This window comes from Alligator sinensis, unplaced genomic scaffold, assembly GCF_000455745.1.
Source record: "Alligator sinensis unplaced genomic scaffold, ASM45574v1 scaffold1785_1, whole genome shotgun sequence".
Lineage (NCBI taxonomy): Eukaryota > Metazoa > Chordata > Crocodylia > Alligatoridae > Alligator > Alligator sinensis.
Genome location: NW_005843518.1, coordinates 14,549 through 37,833, shown reverse-complemented (window position 1 = coordinate 37,833; position 23,285 = coordinate 14,549). Strand labels below are relative to the sequence as shown.

The following is a 23,285-nucleotide window of genomic DNA, read 5'->3' as shown; positions in this document are numbered from 1 at the left end:
AGCTCGAAGTGGTTGTTTCCCTTGCCACCCTTCCTCGTCTCGTTTCCAGCAGCTGGGCCAGCGCATGCAGGACATTACCGGTGACGGCGGGGTGCTAAAGGAGGTTGTCCACGTGGGCTCCGGAGAGCTGGTCGCCCGCGATGCATCTGTCTTAGGTAAAACAGGTCTCCGTGTGGGAGGTCTCATTCTGTGATCATGCTCTTTGGAGAGTGACCAGTTTCATGGCGTGTCACTGCTTGTCTGTTGCATCGTTTCTGCGTTGGTATTCTGGACTTTGGTGATCACTCCTCTCTGCACCCCAGGCAGGAGTAAATAGAAGTTTTGTCCATTCTCCTTTTGTGCCAGACCGCTCTCAGCCCTTGCCCTTCTGTGCCTCTTAAAGCTTAAGGATATGAATTCAGTGTAACCATAACCTGCCAGGAAATTCCAATGTGTTTCCAAACACCTTCCCCCCCCCCCCCCCAAAAAAAAAAAAACCAAAAAACAAAACAAACCCAGACCTGAAGAGTTATAACCATGATTAAGGAGAATTAGAAAAAGAAAAACAAAGTTTTGTTTGTTTTGTGCAAGCTGTGGGTTTCAGTCAGGCGACCTGAACCCCCAGGTTCTGCAGTAAAATCTGCTCTTGTGCATATTGGTGTAGGATGGACACCTTAAATCTTACTTACGGCTTGTCAAAGTACCATGTATATGAACTTTCTCAAAAGGTACCCTGGATTGAACTTGGATATTTAAATGCTACCTGACTGGTAGCAGCCCTCAGAGCTCTCATAGCCTGTAGAGTTTACTAACACTTTTCTTGCTTATCCTGCCCTTTGAATATGAAGAACGCCCTGTTTTTGAAAAAAGGTATCATGAAGGAAAAAAGATCTTGCTTTTGGTAAGTGTCATAACCCAAATTAAGTGAGTGTCCCTGACACAATAGAGTCTGCCTAGTAACTGTGGTAACTGTTGCGTTTGGTATATTCCATCTCCTCACTCACTAGTTTAGTATAGTCCTGGTGCAGTGAAAGATCCCATTTGGCCTGTATGCCTGTGCCACAGTGGAGAGTTCCATTGGGGTGATACAGAGGTCACAGCTAAAGTAGGTCACAGGGGGAAAATTCCGCTGTACCAGAGCCCAGTGACTGTAAGCTAGGTCACTAGGTCATGGAAAATTACAAGCTTAGAAAAAGTTCCCGCCAATCATATGCAGATGCGCACACCACTATTGGCCACTTCCAAATTATTCATATTTGACAAGTTGTGATAGCTTTTAAATGGCCGGGAAACCAAAGTTAGTTTCCGCCCACGAGGAGGTACCCTGCGGTTTTCTCTAAGGAAAGAGCCACTCATAGTTTTCTCTCAAAGAGCTACTCTGCACAGTTTTTCTCAGAGGAGATATTCCGGGTGTTTCTCGGAGGGTACTCCCGTCGCCGATACCCAATTTGACGCGTTTTCCCGCCCCACGGCCACATCAAAAAGCCGTTTACGACCGTCGTTCGTATCTTGTTGCATCGTCTCTTGTCGCATTTCTTTGCAACTCGTCGTGGTTTTTTTCCCGTTGTAACTGTAACTCAAGCCCAGTTCCATTGACCTACACTGTAATCATCACCGTCAGCGTAAGTAAAGAAATCTTTTTCAACCGTTACGCATCATGTGCCTAGTTCCTCTCCGGTGTCACCAGTACCTGCCTGCCGTTCTAGGCTACTGACCCCATAGCCTCGGTCTGCCTTGCCACCCAACTGCCACATGGCGTCACGAACAGGATCTGGGGAAAACACCTTGGAGTTGGAACTAGTGAAATACTGCCCATGGTGCAGTGGGGAGCGCCGGACATCCAACTCGGATGAACTGTGGGCCTGTATTGCCTACCATCAGGCAGGGGGAAGGAGTAAAAATGAGGTTGCCGGCTACTTTTCTATCTGGGGAGAGACGGGAGCCAGAAAAGAGTGGGCCGCCCAGCTGGGTCCATGCTCTTTTGGGTGTGTACTGAGCGGAGGACGAGTGGTGTGCATGCCGTGGGACGAGATGGGAACGCTGTCTCTATCACGAGTGAAGGCGGAGGGCGCGAGGGATCCACACCTTGCCCAGGAGTTTGCCCGCTGTACTCGGTGTGTGCGCGAGAATGGGGAAGGAACAAACCCCGATAAGTTCGACTTCCCGGCTCTAGCGCCCCAGTCGCTAACCTGGAAGCCCAGTTAACAGAAGTCAGCAGGGCCGCCACAGAAATAGTGGCGCGAAAAGGCCTATCACCACCACCAGAAAATGGCGCCGAAAGAAAAGTGAGCCGCTCGGATCCCCTGGAAAAGAAGGGCGGAGTCACGGAGGAGAAGGCGGGACTTCACCCAGCAAACTCGCCCCTTGAGGTGACGTCGGTCCCAGCAGCCCCGCCTCCTAGTTACAGGGAGGGGGCAAGTTCCTGGAGACATCTCCCGAGTTACTTTGTAGGGACGGGGAAGAGCGACCGGTGCCCGGGACAGCTGGCAGGAGAAGGCCGCCACGAGGTCAGAGGCTATGAACCAGCCCCGCCTCTTAGTTACGGGGAGGGGGCAGTAAGCGGAGAGCTGTGTCGGCCTCAAGATACAGTAACAAGTCCAACAGCCGCTTACCTGGTCGGATATCAAGGGCAAGAACATCATCAGTTTACCCCACGAAGAGAAGGGAAAGAATTACCCCAGAGGACGCCAGAAGAGAAAGCAATGTTTGGTTTTCTCCTGTATCGCACCAAACTTACCAAGCGACAGTTGCGCGCCCTAGGGGATGAAGGACAACAACAACTAGCACAAGAATTAGGATTCGTCCCTAGGAAAAAAAAACAAACCAGGGGATGAATAACTGCCACCGGACGGATCAACGATGACAACTCTGAGCTCGGACCACAGATCTTCGCCTGTATACCAGTCCCATTGTATATAATTCTGTTAACCCAACAATACGACGCAAGGTCTTTAGTTACTCAAATTAATTAACCATCAAAGAGCGCTCGAACCAACATCCTAAGAATGTATGGCGCCACGAGTCTATACCAACAAGGGTGTATATTTTACAAAAGAAAGGAAAGTGAGGAAAGAGATGAAGATGATGATGGAAGGGGGCAAGTAGTAAAGACAAAGAAAGAAAGGTGATCAGGTTCTATAGGGACCTGTGCACAAAAGGGAAGTAAAAGTAAAAGATAGAAGGAAAGGAAGGGAATTTTGGACAGAAAAAATAAGGTGTAAAGGATGTCGTAAATGGACAGAAAACAGTATTGACGTTGACAAGAAACCTGCGCCAAAGGAAGAGGAACATCAAATCGGAGAAGAACCATTCAAGCAGAACCCTAACCGAACACCAGCAGTGGCAGACCTTGCCCATCAAAATTAGCTAACCTGTTGAACTTTAACCCAGTTATGACCCTAGTTACTGCTTGTTGTTGTTTATGTTTTCTTTCAGTTGTTGATCGACAAGGGAGCCGTAACAGGTCCGCTGGCATGAAACACATCTGGGTCATCCTAGTGGTCTCTGTTATGGTACACGGGTCAAGTTCGTGGTACATCGTCAACCCGAATAACCTGACGGACGCTGCCCGGACCCTCGATGGAGAAAGAGCACCACCACGAGCCTCGGCGAGTGACATCACCAGGTCGCCCATCGAGATTCTTGCAATTGGACTTTTTGTTACGGGCATAATTTCATTGATTAACCTTATAATGATTGCCTTAGTTATTGCTTACGTTTGTACCCGGTTATCAAATCTTCCTGAACCCAACGAGTTTATAGCCGAGATGACAATTTAATATACCTACAGATCTGTGACACTTTGAACAAGGGGGGCATGTCGTGACTATTAAATATATTTGTTACCAATTGTCGTTGTTATATGTTTGAGTTGTTGTATTTTACAGTTTATTACGAATCGGTTTATAAAGTTATCCATTTATGTATATACCCATTTGCCACCTAACCCTTGTAAAGGCGACGAGCTCATAATTTAAGTGCTTAATCTATTGTGTCATGGCCAAGGGGGCATGTCATAACCCAAATTAAGTGAGTGTCCCTGACACAATAGAGTCTGCCTAGCAACTGTGGTAACTGTTGCATTTGGTATATTCCATCCCCTCACTCACTAGTTTAGTATAGTCCTGGTGCAGTGAAAGATCCCATTTGGCCTGTATGCCTGTGCCACAGTGGAGAGTTCCATTGGGGTGATATAGAGGTCACAGCTAAAGTAGGTCACAGGGGGAAAATTCCGCTGTACCAGAGCCCAGTGACTGTAAGCTAGGTCACTAGGTCATGGAAAATTACAAGCTTAGAAAAAGTTCCCGCCAATCATCCGCTCTTACAGTCAGAGCGGTTGTGCAATCTGTGCGGGCCCGTGGGGCGCCTGGCTCTTCAGTGGAATGGCAAACCTGGAAAAAAGAGCTGGCCAGGTTAGGCCGAATGTTATTTCATGTCCCTCCCTAGTGTGTAAGCAGGATGTTGTGGCAGAAATGCCACCGTCGGTGCCCCTCTCCAGAGCCCCGTCTCTGCCAGCCTGAGAGGCTGGTGTTGAATCCCTCAGGACGGGGATCTCCCACCTTGTCTACATGACAAAAGCCTGGTGCCTGAATGCTCTGGACACCTGGGCGGGGGGGGAAAGCCCGGCCCTGCGCGTGGGCCCAGGTAGCCAGGGATGCTTGGTAGATTGGTCGGCTTGTGGCCAGTATTGGCAGCTTCGATTGGTCTGGGCTGCTGAGGTCAGAGAGGTTATTTAAAGGTCTGGACCAGGAAGAAGGCAGCGATTAGCCATGCGGTCTTCCAGGTGAATCTGAAACTGGCGCTCTCTTCATCACCGCATGCTCCAAGAGTGACCTGCCTCCAGAGGAAACTCCAACCACCTCTGGATGATGCGAGTGAGTAAGCTACTCGAGATCCGATTAGATATTTAGCTTACAGTAACTCAGATGCCCGCCTGCCGTTCTAGGCTACTGACCCCATAGCCTCGGTCTGCCTTGCCACCCGACTGCCACAGTAAGCATCTGAGTAGCAGCATCTAGGGCAGAGCTTTCTAAACTGTGTGCCGTGACACATTAGTGTGTCGGTGGCAGTGTGTAGGTGTGTCGCGCGAAATGCAGAAAATTTTGCGGAAGGGCACCGCGGAGCTCCCTTACTTGCGTCTGCTTCCCTTGGCCCCTCCCCCAGAACTGAATTACTGTGTCGCGAAATGATGCATGTCTAAAAAGTGTGTCACCAACATGAAAAGTTTGGAAAGCTCTGATCTAGGGGGTTGAGGCTGGTGCCAGCTGTACATGCCACATGGGACTTAGCATGCCTGCTAACCTTGGTGCAGTGGGGTAGGGGTTGTGACCTGGGCCTAACCCCAGTCTGGCACATAGGGCTGTGTTATCCAGCTGGGGGGCTCCACTTGGGTCTGGAAATTTGGTAGCAGGGGAGTGATGGCCTTACTTGCTGTGACAATTAATGGTGCCACTGATCCCCCACTGCCAGATTTCCAGACCCATGGGGATCTGTTTTTCTTATTATAAGCATCCCAATTTTCACCAACTGGTTTTGAGGGAAAAGGTGTGGGTTATATGTCAGAAAATACAGCAATTTCTCGTTCTCCTAAATCATTAATGTACCAGTATCCTAGCTTTGTTCTGCTTCAGATCTTGCCAACCAGCAGAGTGTGTGTGTATTAACACAGATTTTATTCCTGGTGCTATGATGCTGTGTGGAGGGGAACAAACACAAAACCCATGTACATAGGGAAACAGTTTTGCTTTTAGGTCAAGCTCAGCTTGTATTATCTGAAAGATGGTTCAATCTGGCGATGCTGTAACCTTTGTGAAATGAAGCGGGGCGTGGTGAAAGGGACCTTACGGTGGGTGTCTACTACAGACCACCCAACCAGGGGGAGGAGCTAGACCAGGACTTCTCCAGTCAGCTTATGGAGGCGGTTAGGTCAAGGGATGTTATTGTCATGGGTGACCTAAACTACCCAGACATTTGCTGGGAGGAGCAGACAGCCAGGTCTGACCGCTCGCGTAGGTTCCTGGCTGTATTGCAGGACCTTCACCTTATCCAGGAAGTGCACAGCCCCACTAGGGGTAATGCCTTGCTGGACCTGGTCCTGGCCATGGGGGATGACCTGGTGAGGGTGTTGAGCCCCAGCTCAAGTCTGGGATCGTGCCCGGTATGCAAAAGCCAATAAAGATACCAGGGGTGACAGTATAAAGATTTATTGCTAGCAATACAAGGTGCAAGCGGAATAATTTCACGTAACAAGCACACAGATTCTTAATTCTAAGCATCTTATACAGGAGTATTGGACCTTCATAAGCATTCTTGTTTGCTAATTGGTTATAAGGGAGTGACGCAAGGAGTTCTTTACTGAGCATGTCTCTATACCTGTGTTTTAGCTATGTATCTCATTTCCATACATGTATGTTTCATTAGCATACTTTCTCCCCACCTAGGGGTGTGAATCTTAATATTTAAATCAGCTCTTTGCCCTAGTCCACTAATTCTGTTTTTGTTTTCAAGCCTCCTTTATCTAAGACTGTCTTCTCCTTATCATTGCAATTGAGCATTAGTTACAGAACAGAGACTTTTGCTTGGGCTATGCGTAGTGGTTTCTAGGTCAAACCTAACATTTTCCCCCTCTGGAGCATTTTTAATTATTTTTATTATAATTGCTCCACTCAATTTGTTTCAACACAAACCTAGTATTCTCAGCTTTCTTCGTTTGTAAAATCATTTGATTCACCTTAGGTCTGAAGATAGATAAGACGACAGGTGAACATTGTATACATAGGATATTTGATTGGTCTTGTTACAAAGGATTCTTCTACCTTGGTTCAATTTGAAGCAATTATTAGTACAATTAACTATTAGGAAACATTCAGAAGCATTAGCTGTTGCCTGAACCCGTACGGAAAACATGTCTCTATTCTTCTCTTTTACAATAGTCCCCCACTTATATATATTCTGATATGTACTTTTCTTCTCTACATTCTTCAGCATAGTATAATTTTGTAAAATTTTTAAAGGGGTTGGTACTGCGATTAAGCATGAGGTAAAAACCAGGTGCAGTGGAAGGGAGGAGCTATCACCAAGGAGGAGTACTCCTCCTCGGCCCGGGAGTGTAGGAGGGCTATTAGGAAGGCCAAGGCAGAGATGGAACTCAGGCTAGCATCCAGGATTAAGGACAACAAAAAGTCCTTTTTCCAAGTACATTGGGAGCAAGAAGAGGGCGCCAGGCAATGTAGGGCCCCTGCAGGACACAAACGGTAATCTGGTGGCCACGCCAGACAAGAAAGCTGATATTTTTAACAGTTTCTTTGCCTCTGTTTTCCTGAACAGGGACTGGGATATCCCACCTACCAGAGGTAGGGACAATCTTGGGGATAGCTCTATCAAGCCTTCAGTCAGTGCAGATGTAGTTAGGGGTCTTCTGGAAGGGCTAGACATTTTTAAATCTGCAGGTCCAGATGCCCTCCACCCAAGGGTGTTGAGGGAGCTGGCAGGGGTCATCGCGGAGCCTTTGGCCCAGCTGTATGAGCATTCGTGGTCATCTGGCCAGGTGCCAGGGGATTGGAAACTGGCTAATGTGGTCCCTATTTTTAAGAAGGGGAGGAAGGAGAACCCAAGTACTTATAGGCCTGTAAGCCTCACCTCGGTGCATGGGAAGATCTTGGAGAGAATCATCAAGGAGCACATCTGTGGGGGGCCTGCAGGGGAGATCATGCTCAGGGGCAATCAGCATGGGTTCATCAAAGGCAGGCACAGGCACTGGGTGGGGGATGTTCAGCCACACACCCTACCAAAGCCAGGCAGCTGCAGCAGGGCAGAGCTTGGTGGCTGCAGCTTGGCAGCCCAAGGCTGGTTCCTGCTGGCCCCATGCTCTGCCAGGCTGTTCAGGATCTGTCCACCAGCTCTTGCTGCCTGGCTTACCTGGCATTAGCCCTTGAACCCCTTGTTGGGGAATGGGTGGGGGGAATACAGGGAATGGATTTCCTGCCTCTATTCTGCTTGGGAGGCAGCTGTGAAAGGCACAGCCTCCCCGCTTTCTCATTGCAGCCCCAGCCTAGACCAGCAGTGCCAGGTTGCATGCTTCATGTTCAGAGCTGCCTGGCTGCTACCAGGGGTTTAGGGGCTTCATTCACCTGCCAACTGTGTCTGCTGCTGGGCAAGCCAGGGGGAACTGGTGGCCAGACCCTGCACAGCCCAACAAAATGCAAGGTTGGCGGGAACCAGCCTTTGGCTGCCAAGCTGCAGCTGCTGAACACCTTGCTCTAGCTGTCTGGCCCCACTGGGTCCTGGGGGCCGGATCCTTCCCCCCCAGAGTTTGCATCCCCCCCAGCCTCTGGCTTGGCTGCTGGCCAGCTGGGTGCTGCCTGAGCTTCATGGGGCCCAGTCCTTGTTTGGAGCTCAGGCAGTGCCCAGCCTGCCAGCAGCCCAGGCAGGGGCAACCCCCAGGTGCAGGCTCTGGAGAGAAAAAAGGATCAGGCCCCTCGGAGCTCAAGCAGCGAGCCAGTCCTGCCCCAGTCTCCTAGTCCTGACCTGCTCACCATTGGAAAGTCACAACTGTGCAGGTGAAGGACAGCCAGAGATGGTTTTTCGCCTTAAGGTACGACTGCTCTGCTAAGCTGTACAACACTGAGCCAATTAACTTTTGTTCAGATTACAGTGTAAGGTGTAACAAGGCTCAAAAACACAGCATTTTATATTAATCCAGTCCATGGAGCCCTTTCATCCATACTCTTGTGCTGCATGTGGATCTCAAGTGGGCCACAGGCAGCATACAAGGTGTACTGGATGGCCCTGGGATTCACATGAAGCACCCTGTCGGGTTGCTCTGAGACTGTGCATGTGCTACCCACTTCAGCATACATCTGCTCTGTGCCTGGTCCATTGCACATCCTGGAGCAGTCAGAGCAGGCAGCACATGCAGCAGGGTCCTAGAATGGTTGGAGCAGGTGCTGTGTGTGGCATGGTCCCCAGCCAGCTGTTCAGGGGCATGTGCTGCATGTGGCACCCACTTTAGGACATACAGGGGATCCAGCATGGAGCAGATGCACATTGGAGTGGACGTTGCACACTGGTATAGTCTCAGGGTAGCCAGAGTTGATGCCATGTGCAACATGGTCATAGAGTAGCCAGTCTGAGGCCACACGCTGCATGTGGTGACTGGAACAGACATGCTGGAAGGGGCAGTGTGTGTAGCTGGTCTGGGACATGTGCCACATGCAACACCTCCTGTTTCTACTCCAGGGCATGTTATGGATCCACATCAGGGACTAGTCTGTGGGTCTGATCTGGCCCCATGACACTCATCCTGCTCACAAGGCCAGATGAGTATTTCTTACTCGCGGTATAGTAAAAACAAGCGTATGCACTTATGGTTAGCAGTTGTATTCTTAAGTGATTTATTGCTTTTACTGCTTGATAACCTAAGTTCTTCTGTATGCCCCCCCCTTGTTCCTTTTGTATTGGAACTCTTGCAGTTAAATATTCTGGGTATCTGGAATACATGGATAAGCCCTTTGAGACAAACTGCTACAGGAGGTCTTCTAGACTGATGAAACTTGGAAAAGGTAAGTCCAAGCTGAAGAACTATCACAGGAGTCATAATTTCCCTTTCCTTTGCTTTTTTAGTTTTGGCTGTATTTAAACAGACTAACAAGTTTTATGCCTGTGGTTCTCAACCTTAAACTCAAGGCACCTGTTGGGAAATGCCAGCTCTTATTTTTCTGTTGTCAAGAAAAAAGCAAAAACTTACAGAACAATTTTTCTGTTGTAAGCAACTCTGACCATAGAATGTTTTTAATGCTATGAATTCCTGTTTGAAGTCCTTTGGGCTTATCTAGTTAGGTTTGCATACCTAAAAATGCTACTATTGAGTAGCACCCTGTGGTACCCCATGGTGCCATTGAGAGAATCACTCCTTTGTGATTTTTTTTTTTTTTTTTTAATATATATAATAGCATATAACTTTAAAAGTTAGCCTTGGTAGTTGTGATGTTACAAGCTAGCAGGCAAAGTAGATTTGCATCTTCTTGATTAACCAAAGTATACGTATATAGCACAAGCTTTTGTGAGCTGAAGCTCACTTCATCAGATCTATGAAAGGACATGCACAAAGCAGAGTATAAAAAAAGAGAAGTTAGAGCACAAAAGACAAGACAGTGGTAGAGGAAGAGAGAAAAGGGAAGGGAAGAGAGTGGTGCTGGGAGAGCAGTAAGCAAGTAGTGAACTCATAGGAACTAAGGAGTCAGCAAAGCTATGCCAGGTAATGGGATAAGAATCCCTAGTCCCTGTTTAAACTATTTGTAATGCAATCCAAGTTGTGAATGATTTCTTGTTCCACAATATTCCATTTATGTCGGTTTTTAAAAGTTTGCTGTCTGAGAACAGCCACCGTTAGGTCATCAGCTTGCAAGTCTTTCTGCACCTGATTTCAGAACAGTGTTTGTTTTTTCTGTCACATAGGGATTGCTCCATCTGTCCAATGTAGACAGAAGAGGGGCACTGTAAGCAGGTGATGACATCTCCATGTATGTGACATTTATGGAGTTACAAGTGAATGAACCTCAGATGTTATAATCCATGTTATTTGGATGATAGTGATGATATAGTCTATATTGATGTTGGGGCACAGAAGGCATCTAGGTCTATTGCAAGGCCTGATGTCTTGGTGACACTGGGAGTTAGCTAGCCTGGTTCTTGAGAGATGCCATTTGAAGTTGGGGAGCTACCTGTAAGCCAGGACCAGTTTTTTTTCCCCCCATGGCTACTTTGAGGCAGTCATCCTTTTTCAGGACAGATTAGAAATCATTAAGAATACGTCTATGGCAGGGGCTTTCAACCCTTTTTAATAAGTGTACCCCCAGCGGCCCCCTTTTTAATATGTGTACCGCATGGCGGGGGGGATGAGCCGCAGCTCTGTCATCGTGGCCCCCCCCGCTGGGCAACGCCTGCCCAAGGACCAGCCCCACTCCCTTCCTCACTGCGAGGTGCCTCGATCTGCCCCTCCCCTGCATGCCCCTTCCCCCACAACAGACTTACCAGCCAGACCCAGCTGCTTTTCACGCTGCAGCGCTGCTCTCCTGACTGCCTGCATGCTGCACTGGGGCTGCGCACATGCCCATGGCATTTATTGGCCACATTATCGGCCACATCAGCCAAAAAACGTCAATTGCTGATGCTCTCAATTTTCCTCATATCAGTGCCAGTCTGATATGGGACCGATGTATCAGCGCACCTCTAATGAGACTCAATCCTGGGGTCTGTCAAGCTACAGTGTACTGTGACAGATAATTTTCATTCTTTGGGGCGCTTATTGTGCTATGCTTTGTGTAAATGAATTGGCAGTCAAACTCTTGATATGTGGAAAAGCTAACACTTGCCTAAAAGGTTCTAAGAGCAATCAGTAATTCAAATTGTTTTCAGAATTCATGTTAAAAGTTCTACCTTTTGTCTCCCCAGGGATTACGCTGTGGGGCATGGAGATTGGTCTGCTGACCATGAAGAAAGGAGAGTTGGCGAGATTCCTCTTCATGCCACATTATGCCTATGGGGCTCTGGGCTGTCTTCCATTGATTCCTCCTAATGCCACAGTCTTGTTTGAGATAGAATTGTTGGACTTCCTTGATTCAGCTGAATCTGACACATTCTTTGCTCTGACTGCTGTGAGTTGACCAATACATACATATAAAGCAGGCTTGAGCTATAAATACAGAATGTTAAAATGTCTCTCTCTTCTCATCACATTTTGTAGTGATAGGTATAGCAGGGGACCTCTCTGCCCCTGCTACTGGAATGAAGAAAAGGTAGTATTGCAGAAGGCAGGCTGGGGAATGCAGCATGCAGGAAGTGGAGCTGCAGGGTTGTGAGCAGCTGTTTGAGGGGAGTGAGAGCTCTGTTGCTGATTTGCATAATAGGCAGCATTTAGGTTAAGTGACCGGAAGGGGGAGGAATCAAGGTCCATATAAGCCTGGAGTCTCAGTCTGGCTCAGAACCCCTTGAGTGCTGGAGCTCTGCTGGGAGCTGTAACTTATTTCTCTTTCTATACACATTTTGTTTCTGTTTTGAGTTGTTAACCACCAGGTTTGGAGTGGATTAAAGGGGAGGAGGAGGTCCTGGGTCAGGTGCCCGGAAGGCATTCTGTGGTATGGATAAAGCCCAGGTAAAGCCCTGCAAGGGTCTGGGATTCAATGGGCTGCTGGAACTCTAAAGCCTGGGAGCCCAAATACAGCCCTGCAAGTGTAGGAAACCCAGTGGGCTATGAAGGACCATTGTCCAGAATGGACTGAAGCACAGAAGACCGCAAAACAGGGCCAAAGGCCAATGTAAGCAAGATAGGGTCAGGAGCTCAGCAAGAAGGCAGAGAGACCCTAGCCTGAGCTCTGTCTGTGGGGATTGGGCAGACTAGCAGCCTGATGATGACTAGGGTGGAACAAGTCACCATAAAGGCTGAACTCAGGTTCTCTGAAGGCAGCCTCTTTACAATAATATAATTAAAACATCGAGGCATGGCATGTGAGAGGGCAAAGCCAACCTGGTGAACTAAAGTTGGACGCTAGGTGTGGTGTGACTACCAGGGGGTGCCACAGCCACCCCTGGAGATGGATCCCCTTCCAGTAGAGTATGGTGTAGTATTGGGCACTATTAACTGCAAGCTGTTTCGAATGTTTTGTGTGGCATATTCACCAGGTCCTCATTCCTGCCAGCATATTTACAATAACAGTATAGATAAACTTAAATACAAACATGTGTCATTGCTTCTTGTGCAGGTTTGCTCCCACTTCCTTTCACAGAACAGGGAGACAAAGTGGTCCATACTTACCTTCCTAAAGTGTTCCATACCTACCTACCTACCTACCTTCCATGTTCTGGGCCCTCAAATTAGCGAAGAATATTAAGCATTATCTTGTGTTCAATGTTACCTAAAAAATAAAAATTATGTTCCAGTACAGGGAAGTCGATGAAGGTAGACTTGATGATGGAGACCCATCTCCATCCATTCAAGATTTGGTCCTAAAGCTGTCAGAATTCTGCTGTTAAAACTTTCCTCTCTTTTTTTTTTTCATCCTGTTTCAAGAAAATCTGGAAGTACACATTAATGCTTTCCCCAACTGTTTGTTTTCTTTAAAGCAAATGGCAGTGGAAGTTTTCAAAGACTTGGCCTGCATACTTGTTTGAATTATGATAACAATAAGAAGAGTATAATCCAGTTTTTAAAATCTGGCAAATCAATTGCAAGCATTTTGTTATTTATAACCCTACCATAAATGCTTAACTTTCACTAGGGGGAGCCAGACTCTTAAATATTTACATACAACGGTAAGAGCCATGTTACATCTGAGGCTCAGCATGGTTAAATGCACTTAAAATGCGAGTGCTGTGCGTCCAAGCTGTAACACGTGTCCTCCAGGTGGGACAAGGAAATCCTCGTGTCAAGAGGAAGGATCCTGGATCTTTCACTTATCAGGATCAAGTTGAAATCTAGGTGGCCACTGCCCCAGATTTACAGAACTGTGATTGACAATCAGCTGATTGTTAGTCCCAACCAGGGCACTGCACCTAAGATGATTCAAGAGTCTGGTGTTGTGCTGGGACTGGGACTGATAATCAATTGATTATTGGTTCCAGCCCTGTGATCCTCCAGGAGGGTGGGCAACAGTTTTAGGGACTGTAGTCAGTGTTACTGTGCGACAGTCAGAACACATTCTAACCTTACCACACAGATTTAAAATGTACCAAGTGTCCCATGCAGCAGGACCCTTATAACATGGCTCATAACAGAAACTCTCATAACCACTTGTTCAGCGTTGAAGGCTTTTTCACTGCCGCCACTGTTGCTTCTCAGCTAACAGTCCTGAATGCCATTAATTCATTTGTTGGTTTAATTTCCTACAGAAGTTCTTAGCATTAAAATTCGTGGTGTTTGTGATGGTGCTGTTATGTTAATTTTGTGTGAGAGTTGCTTCTGATGCCTGCTCACTTTGTGGTAAGTTTGTAGATGCTTACTATCAGTCTGCATTCTGTGTCTGATTTCTCTTGTTTAAATTGATTAGTTTTTTGTTTCTGTGTACAGGGCCAACAAGATACTATCCCATTACAAAAAGTGTTGAAAGTGGCAGATACGGAGAGACAGTTTGGGAATTACCTTTTCCGTCAGAAGCACTTCATGGATGCCAAAGATAGATATAAAAGGGTAATTTAAACAGGATGATTGCGGTTGTGTGTGCAGGCTATGGAAGTTAGTGATTACTGAGCACTAGTTCAAAATATCAACTATTCTTATACTGTAGCTTAAAGAAGAGATACCTAGAAGATTAATTAAAACCAATATGTTTGATTTTATTAGGCTTTCTTAAGTTGTCTTACTATTTTTCATAATGGTAATTAAGTTGCTGTAGCAGAGGGGGAAAAGGCTAGTGCTTGTATGTGGAACCCTTTTTCTCTGTGTTTCAACACTACTGGCCCCAGTAAGCATAGGCAAAACAGTGTACAGAGAGACTTGGTGTACTTCAAATACACCATTCTGTGTAATTGATCTAAAAATGGGTCTGCACAGCTTGAGTACTTTTGTTTAAATTAGTAATCATCTAGCTGGGATCTTTCAGCACAACTGACAACAGGAGGAGTAGCAAGTCATACAGAATGGCACTATGTAGTGAAGGTGTTCCAGAGAGATGTTTTTCAAAAGCAGCCTAAGATCCCAGACTCATTAAAGGTCCAGTCCTTCTGAATTATTTGCACGTCAAGTCGCAATTAAATTTCTATTCTCCTAGTAGGAAATGTCACCCCAGCACTATTCAGTGGGAAACTTCACCCTTTTTGTTTCTAATGTCACAAGATACATTCCACACTTTTAGTTTTATTAAGGGCCAGTTTGCATGTCTCACAGGAATACTTCTCCTGTTTGAATATGCTTTTTCTACTGCAACTGCTTGGTTCTACAAAGACATATTTAACACATCTTCCTTTGAGTTTTCTTTTCCCCTCGTACTTGTAAAATTTATCTACTCTTCCTTTGAAATGTATGTATTTAAAAAAAAAGAAAAGAAAGAAAATGCTCTGTATAGCATCCATGGTGATGTAGGAACCATAAAAGCAAACCCAGGGTCAAGGCCCAAGTGTATCTGCATCCCTTTTGAGCTCACTGAAGATTTGGCTCTGTCTGGTTGTCAAAGATATGGCGTGTAAACTGGATATAGCTCACAGAGCTCTGTTATCTAGCCCCTTGTGCTGCCCTAGTTTTGGGTTGACCCACACCAACATACTAGCCCCATGTGCAGGACCTAGGACATGTGCCACCTGCTGTGTCTGCTCCAAACCATCTGGGATCTGTCTTGAATGAGGCACCTGCTCCAGGACCTACATTGCATGCAGCACCTGTTTTGGCATATGTGCAGTGCAAGTCGCAAACCAGTTGGAGCAGGCACCATGGGTGGTGCGAGTCCTGGAGTAGGCACTGGATCCAGCAGGCAGGCTGGTGGGGACCAGGAAGGTCTGTGGGCCTGATCCAGCCCATCAACCAGTCCCACACAACTGCAACCCACGTGACCAAATGAGTTTGACCATATGTGGTACCGCCAAAGCAAATGACCATGCTGAGTGGTCATGTTACCATGCTTCTTGCGAATGCTTTGTTGTATATTTTGCTTTTTATTGTGATTATGTCCATCAGTAGAATATTGCAATGTGTTCATTTCGATCATGGGTGGGATGAAACTGTTTTCCACAAGTAGAAGGATCCACTAAGAATCACTTCCATTGGTCTTATTCCCATGTTTGCTCAGGCATCCTTGATTCTGTGTCGCAGGCCACCCAGTAAGGGTGAGCGGAGCCAGATTGATGCTGCAAAGCTGCTGGTGTTCCTGAATCTTTCATTTACTTACCTAAAGCTGGAACATCCTGCCCGAGCTCTGATGTATGGAGAAAAGGCCTTGGAGATTGATGAGAGAAATGCTAAAGCACTATTTAGATGTGGTCAGGTGAAGGAAAAATTAATTTCTCTGTTGGGTTTAAAGGCAATTTCAACTTCAAGCTGACATCCCACTTCATATGTCTGTGGAGGACACCTTGGATATTCTGAAATGAAGTGTTTAGAAATCTGAACATGGTAGCAGACTTCAAATGTACCATGTGTCCATGGCTACTGTAGTAGTCATTGCATGTGTGCCAAGTGCTCACAAAACCAAAATCTGGGTCTCCAAATATGTTGTGCTGCTCTTCTTGCAGTCTGAAACAATTATCTGGATCAGCCACTTGTTTATGGGAATACATGCTTCAGTCTTGAAGAAATGATGAGAATATATATCTATCTATTAATTCTTGTCCTTCTTTCAATGACAGGCTTGTCTTTCTATGTCGGCGTATGAAAAAGCTCGTGATTTCTTGATTAAAGCTCAAAAAGAGCAGCCCTTTAACCATGATATTAACTGTGAACTGAAAAAACTGGCAAGGTGAGAGGACTCCTTTTTCCATATTGAGAAGGGGGCAGTGCTTGCCCAAGTTAAAAATACACACTTCTGTGGAAGTAGTTGGTCATAAAACTTAGAAGTATTTTAGAAGCTATTAAAGACATAGCCAGCAAAAATAACTGTTTCTTTCAATAACTGTGGGAAATATAGTTCTTTCTCTCTCTCTCTCTCTCTCTTATCCTTTTTGTTGTTTAAGGAAAAAAAATATAGAAAAGCTAGTTTTGAATATTTTGCAGGCACAGTAGTTAAGGGTGATGCGAGTATCTGACAGATATTTAGTTACTATGGGGAGAATCTCTTACGGCAGTTTCACCCTTCATAGATTTTAGCATTGGAAGGGACCTATTAGAAAATAGGTTTGAGTAGGTAGGGCAGGCTGTTGATGACAAGATAAATGAGATTGCTAAAGTAGCTTGAAATGAACAAAATATTATATAGAGCTTGCTGCAATAAAGTGCTGTTGCAGTACATGAATGCAAAGTAATGCATTTGCCTTTAATTCCTTTTTAAGATCTGTTGATTGCCTGTCTCAGGGGTGTCACACATGTTTCAAGTGGTACAGGCAGCCTCTATATGTGGCATGCAACAGAATACAGAAGGGATAGGCCCCACAGCAGTTGATAGGGCTGAAGGCAGAGCAGGAGATTGGGCAGGGAGCACAGGCCATGTCTACATGAGATGCTGAGTGCGCAATAGCTTGCTACAACTGTGTAGTAGCATTGTGTGGCAGGAAGTGTGATGCGATGCTACTGCACAGTAGTAACAAAGTACCGTGCAGTCAACATCACAGAAAAGCCATTCAGCAACGCTGCTGCGCAGTAACTGTTACTGCATGGTCATGTAGTACTGATTTATACAAATGCTAAATGACTGTACAGTAACAACTGCGTAGTCAGTGTCTCACATAGATGCGGCCACAGAGTAGGAAATGCACAACAGCAGATCTAGCAGAAAAAAAGGATCAGAGTGGCACTTGGGAAGAGTGCAGGGCTAATTTTGGCACACCTGCCAAAAAGGTTGGCCCCCACTGGCTCACCCCATCTTTTCCATTATTGCTGCTGATGATGTGCAGCACTGAACAAGCACTAATTACTGGGAGGATTTTGAAAGCAAATTCCATGCTGTCTTGGAGATAATAACTTAGCAGTCCTGGAGAAGCAAATTTCTTAGGGTGATGTCTGTTTTTGGACCAAATATGTAGATGAGAGACAAACAAGCTTTCAAATGCAAGACATTCTTCCTCACATCACTGGAGACATACTTTGTCCTGCAGGTAAACTTTCTTTCTGCTAACAGAACGAATCCATGCCTTGGTTGTGTTTTGGCTAGGCCAGTTCTAATAGCTTCTTCCGTTGTTGGTGTTTTCAGAAGAAAATAATTGAAAAGTTGTTGGTTAGTGACATTTGTGTTGCAAGCACTTTTAGGAGCTATGCTGTGAAGGCATTGGAGCTACAGTGAAATCAACAGCTTGCTTTTACCTAGATCACAAAACAGCTCTCAAACCTTTTTATTCCATTGCAGGCGTTGGCTGGATTTAGTCTGGAGTGACCAAAAGCCGAAGCATATATTTTCTATTTGGCGTGCATCAGTATAGCTATTCTTTAGCTATTTGTCATGATAACTAACTTTGTTTGAAATGCTTGGAGCTCTAGCACTGTCTCTTCTATTTGCATTTCTCTGCCATTCTGCTTTGCCAAAGTTAGAGAAAATGCAACGCTTCCTCTGTTTTATAAGGGGTCACAATCATTACTTTTTCATACCCTTTGAAAGGAGACAAAAGAAACAATGAAATGGAAAACAATGCCCTACAGTTGGCAGGCAGCTGACTAAACTTTTTTGCACATGGGGAAAGTTTGTTTGTTTTGATTGTTCGACTGGATGTATGGCTGTCTTAAGATGTAAATAGCAATTAACTGTCCAGTGCTATTGGATGTTGGTGTGGAGAATCAAAAGATGTGCTCTTCATCTTTCTCTGTGTGCCTTGGGGTTTAGATACCACATTGTTAAGCACTTTATAAGCAGCTCTAAAATGTGACGTGTTAGCTAGAAAATTATTTGGAATGATCTACTGGCTAACCTGCCTGAGATTCAGGATAACTCCTTCAGACTAACATAGCTAACTGCTTCTCCCTCCTTCATACCATTCATGTCATTTGTAATTATCTCTACTAAGATTGCCCAGGATCAATTACTTCTTGGACATATCACACAAGTTTTAAGCAGATTTTCCTAGATTATCTGCTATTTTTCCAGAATCTCGCTATAAGGTAGGGTCTTTTTTGACCAGTGTAGTGTAACACCATTGGCTCTAATAGGCTATTTTATTCATTATTTTCCTGAGTGTAATTGAAAACTGTTGGTCTAAGTATGCTTAGATTTAAAATATTTCTAAACAAAAGAAGATGAAGGAGCAGTTCAGACTGTAATTGCAGGCAGATTTGTTGCTTCTCTCCTGTCTTCGGGTATTGTAGCAACATATAATTTAATGCTGCAGTACCCAAGCACAATAGAAAAACTGGTTTGAAAAAGAAATGTCATCTTGGAGTTTCTGCTTCAGTTGGTTTGTGTCAGTTAATATAATTACCAGGTTTTTGTGCTTTATTACAACAACAACAACAAAAAGGAAATTAATGTAAAATAGAAGAAAGCAATGATTTAGGCAGTTATCACAACACCTTTACCTGAATCTGTGTGATACTGTCAAACTGGCATGTCTGCAAGGGTCCTAGATATGATCTAGAAAAAACAACAAAAGATGGAGTATGACTTTAAAGCCACCTGATATGTAGCTCATAAGGAATCCTACTTGCTTTTTAAAGTCCTTTATGTAAAATAATAAATTATGGATGATATTAATAACCATACTGCACTGCTTAAAACAGCATGGAAAACTTTAAAAGCACTAAGAAACTTTTGGTGTAGTTAAAAATGGAAAACCAAAATTCATTCTCAGTGGGCACATTTGCACATGCAGTTAATTCATCTGAATAAACTCTGGCACAGTTCGCACCAGAATTTATTGTTCCTGAGCGCTACATGTGTACCTGGGACCACAGCACACTGAGCCGGGTTGGAGCAACCCCAGCTGGCAGGGATCCTGAGGGGGGTCAGCCTGGCTCAATGTGCTATCAAGGGACTGGCCGGGACACGAGGGTGCTCCAGTGCAGGGCTAGCCAGTTGGCAGCCCCCACGCTGCATTGCGGTGCACTAAACACAGCTGCAGGATAGTACTTGTTTACAAGTCCTAACCTATGGGGGCATTTATTAGTTTCTAGCAGCCTAGTAGGGCCACATGTGTAGATGCTTAGACTTTACTGTGAGGCTAATTAGGCAGGAGTGGGCACTCCCTGAGGTAAGTAGAAAAGTGGGTGATCTGGAGGAAGCTCATGCAGGAGTGGGCAACAAGGGAAGCATCCCCATTCTTCCTGAGAAATCAGGGCAATTAGCTAGTTACCTTAGGTGCCTGTGCACAAATGCAGAGCCTGGGAAACAAGCAGGAAGAATTGGAAGTCCTTGCACAGTCACAACACTGTGACATGATCAGAATAACAGACTTGGTGGGTGCTCACATGGCTGGAGCACTGTCCTGGGTGGGTATAAACTGTTCAGGAAGGACAGGCAGGGGAGAAGAGGAGGAGGATCCACTTTGTCAAAGCTGTACGATTGCTTAGAGCTCCAGTATGAAACAGGAGATAGGCCTGTTGAAAGTCTCTGGGTTAAGGTCAGAGCGAAGAGCAACAAGGGTGATGTCATGGTGGGGGTCTGCTATAAACCACCAGACCAGGAGGATGTGGTGGATGAGGCTTTCTTCAGACAGATAGTGGAAGTTTCCTGATCACAGGTCTTGGTTCTCATGGGGGACTTCAATCACCCTGAATTGGCTGGGCAATACAGCAGCGTGCAGGCAATCCTGGAAGTTTTTGAAGTGTTGGGGACAACTTCCTTGTGCAAGTGCTGAAGCGGCCGACTAGAGACCATGCTTGTCTTGACCTGCACCTCACAAATAAGGAAGAATTAGTGGGGAATGTAGAAGTGGATGACAACTTGGGCAGCAGCAACCAAGATGATTGAGTTCAGGATCCTGAGGAAAGGAATGAAGGAGAACAGCAGAGTAAGGACCACAGACTTTAGAAAAGCAGATTTTGACTCACTTGAGGAACTCACAGGCAGGATCCTCTGGGAAGCCAGTCTGAGGGGGAGAGAAGTCCAGGAATGCTGGCTGTACTTGAAAGAAACTTTACTGACAATGCAGGAACAAAGCGATTATTCCCCTCTGTTCAGTACTGGGGAGGCCAGATCTGGAGCACTGTGTCCAGTTTTGGCCCCTCCACTACAGAAAGGATGTGGACAAACTGGAGGGAGTCCAGCAGAGGGCAACAGAAATGGTTAGGGGGCTGGGGCACATGACTTGGGAGACCTGAGGGACCTGGGTTTATTTAGTCTAGAGAAGAGAGAACTCGGGATTTAATAGCAGCCTTCAACTATCTGAAGGATGGTTCCAAATAGGACGGAGCTAGACTTTTCTCGATGGTGGCAGGTGACAGAACAAGGAGCAATGGTCTGAAGTTGCAGCAAGGGAAGTTTAGGTTAGATATTGGGGGAAAAGGTACTCACTAGGAGGATCGTGAAACACTGGAACAGGTTACCCAGAGAGGTTGTGGAATCTCCATCCTTGGAGGCTTTTAAGACCCAGCTAGACAGCCTTGGCTGGGCTGATGTAGTTGGAGATGGTCCTGCTTTGAGCAAGGGTTGGACTAGATGACCTTCTGAAGTCCCTTCCAACTCTAATTTTCTATGATTCTATGTAGATGTGCCCAGTGGGGATAATGAAGGCAAAATCCCACCAAGTCATCAAGTCCTTTGCAAGGGCTACAGAATTTTAGAATTCCTGCTAGACTCGTTGGTATAAGTGAGCATGGCTTTAGACAGCTGTGATAGCCTCCTCATCTCCTCAAAAGACTTAGGGTAATAGGAAAGTAGAGCTGGAAGGGACTCCACAAAGTCATCTAGTCCAGCCTCCTGGTCAAGGATGGATCATCCTTGACTAAACCATCCCATTGTGTGCTATAAATTTTAATATAATCTAGTCAGTTGTTTTGGATAACATTCATAGATTCTAGGGTTGGAAGGGACCTCAATAGATCATCAAGTCCGACCCCCTGCATAGGCAGGAAAGAGTGCTGGGTTTAGATGACCCCAGCTAGATCCCTATCTAGCCTCCTCTTGAAGACCCCCAGGGTAGGGGAGAGCACCACCTCCCTTGGGAGCCCGTTCCAGACCTTGGCCACTCGAACTGTGAAGAAGTTCTTCCTAATGTCTAGTCTAAATCTGCTCTCTGCTAGCTTGTGGCCATTATTTCTTGTAACCCCCAGGGGCGCCTTGGTAATTAAAACCTCACCAATTCCCTTCTGTGCCCCCATGATGAACTTATAGACAGCCACAAGGTCGCCTCTCAACCTTCTCTTGTGGAGGCTGAAGAGGTCCAGGTGCCCCAGTCTTTCCTCATAGGGCTTGGCCTGCAAGCCCTTAACCATACGAGTGGCCCTTCTCTGGACCCTCTCTAAGTTATCCATATCTCTCTTGAAGTGTGGCGCCCAAAATTGAACGCAGTATTCCAACTGTGGTCTGACCAGCGCCCGATAGAGGGGGAGTATCACCTCCTTGGATCTGTTCGTCATGTTTTACATTTTTAATGACTTTCTTGTCCTCCAAATCGTAGTGTAATCTTTGGACTGCTCCCTTTGTTGGGTAAAATAGTGACTTGTAACAAGTGCTCTCTGGGGGCCAGATGGTCCCTTGTTTTCACCTGTGATCTACTTTGTTCTCCAAAGGTAAAATATTAAAGAATTTTCTGAACCATCAGTAATATGTGCTCTTCCTGCTGTACCTACCTTTATAAAACTTAACTCAAGTAAATTTGGTTATTATAAAATTCTTCTTTGTTTCTGGAATTTAGGATGTATACAGAAGTGTTCCATGCATGTTTTACAGTGTTTTAGAGCACTTTTTATAACACTATAAAATTACAGCACTCTTAAACATGACAGAAGTGCAGTGTTTGGTTGGGGAGGGGGGGCGAGAAGCAGGGGAAAGGGATTCTGAGCCTCCTTGCACTTTCCTGGCTAGGAGGTAAGGTGCACTCTGAAGCCTCCTGGGGCTTCTGCATTGGTCAGAAATTTGACCAGCATACAGAATACAGTGCTTCAAATTGAATACTTCATTTAACAAGGGTTAGTTTAAAGTGCTGTACCCATTTTTTAAGTGCTGTAAAGGCATGCGCCTCAGTTAAGTTATGGCAATAAAGTGCTTTAAATGGCAAAAAAGCCACTTCTGTACACACCCTTAGTGAGTAACTTCAGTATTGCGTATTGCTTTAGTTTTGTGGCTTCAAAACATTGGGCTTATAATATTGGTATTAACTGCAAGCATAGAAGTAGGCATCCTGTAATGGAAACACCTGCTTTACTTTGCAGCTCTTACAGAGAATACATGGATAAAGAGAAAGAAATGTGCTGCCGAATGTTTGCTCACCTCCGCCTGCCTTCTGTGGAACCAAAAGTAAAGGTATTGGAGACAAACTGTCAAATCAGACATTTTTCATGCCCCATATCTAGCTCCCTGAAAGTCTTATGTCTAGTTGGACAGGGTATTTTTGTTTGTTTGTTTTGTTTTCTGTTTGGTCAGTTGATTTCTACATATGCATGTCTATACACACTGATAGCCAGGATATGCAAACTAGTTATGAACATAGTTTATTTTCTATACATGAAGATTCTGCACAAGGAACCTAACATAATAAAGGAAGTGCTTTAAAGTGGAGGAGGCAGGAAAATGTCTAACTGTGTCTTT

The 23,285-nt window shown here is 45.6% G+C and overlaps 1 protein-coding gene across 1 annotated transcript in view; it reads left to right on the top strand.

Annotated features, from left to right (window-relative positions):
* The window catches only part of FKBP6 (FK506 binding protein 6), a gene marked incomplete at its 3' end in the record, with an annotated part of 26,118 nt that extends 3,118 nt beyond the window's left edge, over positions 1-23,000 (top strand). Inside the window, exons 3-9 of the mRNA XM_025195446.1 lie at positions 3-155; positions 9,450-9,539; positions 11,431-11,633; positions 14,042-14,161; positions 15,753-15,947; positions 16,309-16,418; positions 22,910-23,000. Coding sequence (XP_025051231.1) covers positions 3-155; positions 9,450-9,539; positions 11,431-11,633; positions 14,042-14,161; positions 15,753-15,947; positions 16,309-16,418; positions 22,910-23,000 — 962 coding nt within the window. The remainder of the gene's footprint in view (positions 1-2; positions 156-9,449; positions 9,540-11,430; positions 11,634-14,041; positions 14,162-15,752; positions 15,948-16,308; positions 16,419-22,909) is intronic.
* Between the last annotated feature and the right edge of the window lie 285 nt (positions 23,001-23,285).